This window comes from Tarenaya hassleriana, unplaced genomic scaffold (genome assembly GCF_000463585.1).
Source record: "Tarenaya hassleriana unplaced genomic scaffold, ASM46358v1 Cleome15, whole genome shotgun sequence".
Lineage (NCBI taxonomy): Eukaryota > Viridiplantae > Streptophyta > Magnoliopsida > Brassicales > Cleomaceae > Tarenaya > Tarenaya hassleriana.
The window spans coordinates 703,730-710,469 of record NW_010964923.1 but is presented as its reverse complement, the minus strand read 5'-3'; the positions used below and the strand labels follow the sequence as shown (position 1 = coordinate 710,469).

General features: G+C 42.1%; 2 protein-coding genes and 1 pseudogene across 4 annotated transcripts; 1 reads left to right on the top strand and 2 right to left on the bottom strand.

Annotated features, from left to right (window-relative positions):
• The window catches only part of LOC104808622, a 3,667-nt pseudogene extending 997 nt beyond the window's left edge, over positions 1 to 2,670 (bottom strand).
• Positions 2,671 to 3,228: 558 nt separating this feature from the next.
• LOC104808620 (malate dehydrogenase, cytoplasmic 2-like) lies at positions 3,229 to 5,747 on the top strand. Of its 3 annotated transcripts, none has more exons than XM_010534336.1 (8): positions 3,229 to 3,306; positions 3,607 to 3,765; positions 3,862 to 4,037; positions 4,127 to 4,404; positions 4,494 to 4,629; positions 4,710 to 4,821; positions 4,902 to 5,038; positions 5,663 to 5,747. In XM_010534336.1, exons 1-7 carry the CDS (start codon positions 3,264 to 3,266, stop codon positions 4,994 to 4,996), a joined length of 999 nt encoding a protein of 332 aa, XP_010532638.1. In that variant the 5' UTR covers positions 3,229 to 3,263; the 3' UTR covers positions 4,997 to 5,038; positions 5,663 to 5,747. The 3 variants fall into 3 exon arrangements, with proteins under 3 accessions (XP_010532638.1, XP_010532639.1, XP_010532637.1); XM_010534337.1 differs by having other exon boundaries at positions 5,626 to 5,712; XM_010534335.1 differs by lacking the exon at positions 5,663 to 5,747 and having other exon boundaries at positions 4,902 to 5,140.
• On the bottom strand, positions 5,244 to 6,532 carry LOC104809089 (myb-related protein Myb4). Its single transcript, XM_010534986.2, has 3 exons — positions 6,319 to 6,532; positions 6,092 to 6,221; positions 5,244 to 5,936 (listed from the first exon to the last, which is right to left on the bottom strand). Exons 1-3 carry the CDS (start codon positions 6,449 to 6,451, stop codon positions 5,315 to 5,317), a joined length of 885 nt encoding a protein of 294 aa, XP_010533288.1. The 5' UTR covers positions 6,452 to 6,532; the 3' UTR covers positions 5,244 to 5,314.
• Positions 6,533 to 6,740: the final 208 nt, after the last annotated feature.

Sequence of the window (6,740 nt, the reverse complement as noted above, 5' to 3'; positions counted from 1 at the left end):
AGAGTCTCTCACTGGAAGAAGCACTTATTACCGTTGGAACCCGCCTTTCTTTCGATATTGGTTTTCATCAAATCTGAAGCTGCCTCCACAGCTTCGATCCCGGCAGCACCATAGCAGTAACTGTTCTTTACTGTCTGCTGACAACACTTGTAACCCCATTGATGATCCTTCCACCATGAACCCCATACACTTGTGTGGTTGTTTATGTACACATCCTCCTCGTATTTGCTTCTCGGTAGGGAGGTTTCCTAGAAAAAAAAGCTCGAAAAGGAAAATGATTCGTAAGACAAACGATGTTAAAGAATGCACAGCACGGGAAAAAACATACACGAAGATATTGCAGAGATTGCTATGAAGTTAAGGCAAATGATTGGTAATATACCGAACTGAGACATTTACCGAGGTGGAGACTGAGTTTTATCAAAAGATCAAAACTTCAACCGAGTATGGAGAATAAGTACACTCCATATCGTAGTACCATTCCTTTAATAACTCGCCCAGCCAGTCATATTCAACCAGGCTCTCTGTTTGCCCCAAGAGAAGCTCCCTCGGGATTTCTTCCTCAGATGCAGCATTTCCATACTTCTCCATTATTGTTTCTTTCATCTGGTTCTTCAGTTTTTCCTTTATCACTTTATAATTCCTAAACAGCAACTCCGCTTGAGAGGGGGCAGCCTGTGCGTGGATCTCCTGCCCTTTCTCGAACACTTCCCACGCGTGAATATTGAGCTGCTTGAATTCTAGAGCTTGTCCCGTCATTCTGTATCGGTTGTCCCCCTGAGAAATTATTATACATAAAATCATGAATCAGTAATTGTAGTTGCAGGATACGAAAAACAATGGTTGATTTCTCTGGCACTTACTCCGTAGAATTTCTCGTTAGGATCAGCATTGGGAAGAGGATCTTCACACGTAGATCGGGTCTTGGGATCATAATAAGCAGAATTCACATCAAGATTCAGTAGATACTTTGCAGTGTCCTCTCGTATACGCAAGTTCCTAGAGAGAATGGATAAAGCTCAAATCACGGGCCGAGAATATTGAGATCTTTCAAGAAATTGTCAAAAAAAAAAACATCTTCTTACCTGACAGTTCCTGTGCTGCCACCCCCAGTAGTTCGGACACGTTTCTCAACCTTGGCAAAGTCCATTTGCTTGCTTTCATCAACTTTGGCTTCATCAACCTTCAGTGTATCTTCTTCTTCATCATCTTCTTCCTCACTAACACCTCCCTCACCATCATGCTGCTTGCTGTTTTTCTCTTCCAGTTTCTTCAGCTGCTGCTCTTTTAGGAATTTCCTTCTGGCTTCATCCCTAGCTTCGTATCTCTCAATCACTCATGCATACTGAGCAGTATCATAACCATTCCATCGATCCCTTTTGCCGTCGTAATCAAGTTCGAAAGCCTCGATCTTTTCATCAGGAGCTATGTTCTTGTTTGTCCATTTCACCCCTATCTTCCTCGGCCTCTCCATGCATGTCTTCACATTATGAGTCATAGCCCCACAGCTGAAACAGCAGAATAGGAACCTCAAACACATTGAAAGGATAGAACAAGTCTTTCGGCAAATCTCAAACACATTATAGTTCATTTATCCATTCATGTAAATACTCTTATCTTGTATAAAATTTTCCAAAGCAGCATTACTTTTCACAAGCTCCTTTCCGAAACTTATCTGCCTGGAATGTCTTGGCACCTCTATCGTACCACGACTTCGTATAATTCGGATCGGATTTCCATTTCCTTTGATGTTTCAAGCTCTGAAAAAATACGGGAATTACATAATCAATCAGCATTCGTAACCCATCAAGAAAGAATCCATCTTTGACCAGAAATCGAAAGTGGCTTACGGGTTTCTCAGCATTGAGGTACCAAGGAGCAGATGACATGTACTGGGGAATGTGAGGGTTGATCTCCTTTCCTTCCTCATCGACTTCCGCTGGAGCAAGCCCGGCTTTACGTGCTTCCTCCAGCTCCTGCTGCTTCTGGTGCTCCTCCCTCGGCTTAAATCCCACTTCAATCCCAAATCACAAACATTTAGTTGAACATAACAAAGGTGGATATTGCACTTAGAGTGTTAGTAATCTATAATTCCTCCAAATATCCAGCACTTGATACAGAGATACATTGATCATGTGCTTAAAAAACGACAATGTGCTTCAAAGAATGTCCATTTCCAAAGGATTCAAACCCATGTTCCGACAAATCAAGAACGGGGGGGGGGGGGGGGATCTCCTCCCAGCAAATGTAATAAAAACAAGGAATAGCTTAAAAACCTTAATCGATCCAGTCTTATTATAACTCTTAAAACACAAGCGAAACGTCAGTGGAAATCAAAATCCAGCTCAAGAAACATTCTAGCTCGATCAATTCCATTTCCTAACCAAAACCCATAACAAATCGTCGCAAAAATCTAACCTTTATCATGGATGATTCTTCCCCAACATAGTAACAAAGTGAAAACGCAAGAGAAATGGAAGAAGGAAGCAGACCTGAAGCCGTAGCCATCTTCGAAAAGGAAAATAGGCACAAAATTGAACCTCCAGACACACGAAAACCCAAATCCAATCAACGAACTGATCATATGCTCGGAGTAATGACGAAGACGAAGCCGGTAATTCAACTTCTTTATCTCGCAGGGAAGAGAGTTCCAGACTGTTCCTTGTTCTTCCTGCAAAGTCACGGCGTTAACTCTTCCGTTTAAAAACTAAACGGACGGCAACTCTATAGAGAAACACTATTGTGCGGTTATACCCACGAAACTTAGCATACACCTCTTGTATATGCTCCGAAAACGGCACCGCTTTTGGGAACAGAACATAAAAAAAGTTAGTTTTATAGCGCAAGCAAACGTCCTCCACCTTGGAAACGATCAAAACCTTCTTTGTCTACGACGTCGTTTTCGGCAATCATCTCGGGAAAAATGCACTGCGATCGTCTCTATAAAGGGGTTTTAACCCTAATAACCCACTTGGGTCGCAGCAATTTCAGGGTACACCACCCAGAAAAAAAAAAAATTTTGCGACCTTATTACGACTAATATATAACTAATATACAACTAAAATAAGAGTAGTTTGTTAGTCGTAATAGGTTGTATATTAGTTATATATTAGTCGTAATAAGGTCGCAAAATTTTTTTTTTTTTTCAGTGGTGTACACTGAAATTGCTGCGACCCAAGTGGGTTATTTGAGTAATATTCCCCTCTATAAATGGCTGTCTTCATCTTCTTCTTCTTTCTACAGTTCACAAATCTCTCTCATCAATGGCGAAGGATCCAGTTCGCGTTCTCGTCACCGGAGCAGCAGGTACATTTTCCCTGATTTCGCGATTCGGAGAACAGATTGAAATCGAGATCGGTTTTCAAATGCGAATTTGAAATTCTTTTTATCAGTTCTTAGTTTCAAATGATTTGAAATGCGAATCCTGGATCTAAAACGTTTAGATTCATAACGTAATCTCAGTACGCTCACTCGTGATGATTCGGATTTGATTAGTATTTACCCATTGGTTGATAAGGATTATCAGTTTCTTCGTGTCTAAGAAACGGATTCCCTAATCTGCATCATTGCTTTGATCTCTCCATCGATGCTCTGGTAAATGTGAAGGGCAAATCGGATATGCCCTGCTTCCAATGATCGCCAGAGGAATAATGCTGGGCCCAGAACAACCAGTGATCCTCCACATGCTCGACATTCCTCCCGCCGCCGATGCTTTGAACGGCGTCAAGATGGAATTAGTCGATGCCGCTTTCCCTCTCCTCAAAGGTTCATACATTTCATTATCTAAAATCTTCTTCTTCTTCCATGGCATATATACATACATACACATATATAAACCTTTGAATTTCCGAATCTTTTTAGGCGTTGTGGCTACGACCGATGCGGCTGAGGCATGTGCCGGAGTCAATATCGCTGTCATGGTGGGAGGTTTTCCGAGGAAAGAAGGGATGGAGAGGAAAGACGTGATGTCAAAGAATGTCTCCATCTACAAGTTCCAAGCTTCTGCTCTTGAATCCAATGCTGCTCCCAATTGCAAGGTCCTTTGTCGATTCTTGATTCATTCTTAGGTTTTTTTTTTCTCTTCAGATGAAAATGTTTGGTATGTGTTTTTCGGATGCGATCTCAGGTTCTTGTTGTGGCGAATCCCGCAAACACGAACGCGTTGATCCTGAAGGAGTTTGCTCCTTCCATCTCGGAGAAGAACATCACATGTATGACAAGGCTAGATCACAACAGGGCATTGGGACAAATCTCCGAGAGATTGAACTGTCCTGTTTCAGATGTCAAGAACGTGATCATCTGGGGAAACCACTCGTCGACTCAGTACCCTGACGTTAGTCACGCTACCGTCAAGACCTCCTCCGGAGAAAAACCTGTATCCGACCTTGTTAAGGACAACGAATGGTACGACAAGACTTTCTCGATCTGCGCTGGTTTTTTGTTAAAGACCAAAAGCTTCATCTTATTGGGTTTGGATTTTTTGTCTGAGCAAGGTTGAAGGGAGAATTCATAAAGACTGTCCAGCAACGAGGAGCGGCGATCATCAAAGCAAGAAAACTCTCGAGTGCGTTGTCGGCTGCGAGTTCAGCTTGCGATCACATTCGCAATTGGGTTCTTGGGACTCCAGAGGTTCTTTCAAAATCCCTTTCAGTTCCTCCCAATTTCTGTAAAAGAATCTTTTCGGTCTGATCTTTAAGTCTCGCTTGTAGAACACATGGGTTTCGATGGGAGTTTATTCAAACGGATCGTACGAAATCCCCGCCGGACTCATGTATTCGTTCCCAGTGACCTCTCGCAACGGAGAATGGACCATAGTTCAAGGTAGCGATCGGGCAACATTTCTTAGTAGGTTTTACTACGAATCTCGCGACTGATAAGTCGAATATGGGGTCGAGAAACAGGGCTTGCGATTGACGAGTTCTCGAGGAAGAAGATGGATCTGACGGCAGAGGAGCTCAAGGAAGAGAAGGCTTTAGCATATTCATGCCTCTCTTGAAACACGAAAAGGGTTTCGTAATAAGGAACATCTCGAAGACAGGTAACCTGATGTCGGACCGTCTTCTTCATATGTTATTTCTGAAAAATCTTGAAACTCTCTGGCACCTTTCTTGAATAAAACAAGTATATATAGAAATCTATATTCGATCTATTAATAATCGAAGCATACAAATCCAAATGTAAACTTGGAGAAAATGCTACAACAAATCAATGAAATGTTTCCTAATTCGACACCTAAGCTTATAGATATTAATGGTTAGTACAAAAATTACATATCATAAACACGATTCGGATGTTACTTGTGCCGCAAGAATCGTTACAACCCTTGTAAATCTTGGTCGCCGCCAGTTCTAGCCAGCAGATCGTACCAGAAATCCATCCCGTCGTCGGTTTCGTGAACATAGCCTTCACCATATCCATCTAAAACCGTCTGGGTATCGACAGAACCGAACTGAAACCCTTGCGGAAACTCGTCGAAGCCGCTGGCTTCAAGATATAATGCTGGTTCCGTCGCGACAATCCCGGAATTTCGGACGTCGTTGTACAGTGTGTCGTTCCAGAAATTCTGGTCGATGTCTATGTCGAAATTCTCTAACAAGTAGCAATCTTGTTTGATGCTTTCTCCAGATTTGATCTTGTTGTCTTCGATTTCTCCGCTCATTAGGGTTACAGAAGAAATGTCACTAGTGGAAGATGAGGGCGAGTAAGAGCTGTAATAAGGCGGGTTTGGCGAATTCGCAGGTTCCGGTCCAAGAATTCTCGCATTTTTAGATTCGGATTTGGATTTGGATTTGGATTTGGATTTAGAGATCTTTCTGTTTTCGGATCTCGGTTTCGTGGGCTGGTAATCTTTGAGTCTCTTCTTCAAGTGAGTGTGCCACACGTTCTTGATCTCGTTATCTGTTCTTCCGGGCAATTTTGCCGCAATTGCAGACCATCTGTAACCACAAAATAACAAACTGGTATAAGAGAAAACTTCACATAATGTCAATACAAGCATCCACCTATAAAAGATTATTGTTCACTTTCTTAATTATGGATTCGTGGACCGACCTATATACAAAGCAGTGTGTGTGTGTGTGTGTGTATATACCTGTTGCCAAGCATTTGATGCAAGTTGATGATGGTGTCCTCTTCTTCTTGGGTGAAATTTCCTCGCTTGATATCTGGTCGGAGGTAGTTCATCCATCGAAGTCTGCAACTCTTTCCACATCTCAACAGACCTAAATATATCATCAGGGGCAGAATTAGAGAAAAATAATACCATATATATGTATATGTATATGTTTTATTGATGATTTAAAGAAAGAGATTATTCACCAGCTTGCTTAGGGAGCGCTCTCCAGTTACTATGGCCATGGTGGAGGATGAAAGAGATCAAGACTTGATCTTCTTCAGGAGTCCATGGCCCTCTCTTCAACCCCATCTTCTCACAGCACGGAGCTCTCCCCATCTCTCTCTCTCTCTCTCTCTCTGAATCTGTTTGGCTATAAGAGAAGAGATGATGATGATGATGATGATGATGATGATGATGATGATGATGATGAGAGCTTGAAGAACTGAGCATGTGGAAGACAAGGGTTTGGGTATTTATACTGAAAAAATGTCAAAAAGCATGTGGAAAAATTCAAACGCACGGACAATTTGGTGAGCTTCATGGAAAGAGAGAGATAGTGTGTGTGAGAGAGAGAGAGAGAGAGACAGAGAGAGAGAGAGAGAGAGAGAGAGAGAGAGAGAGAGAT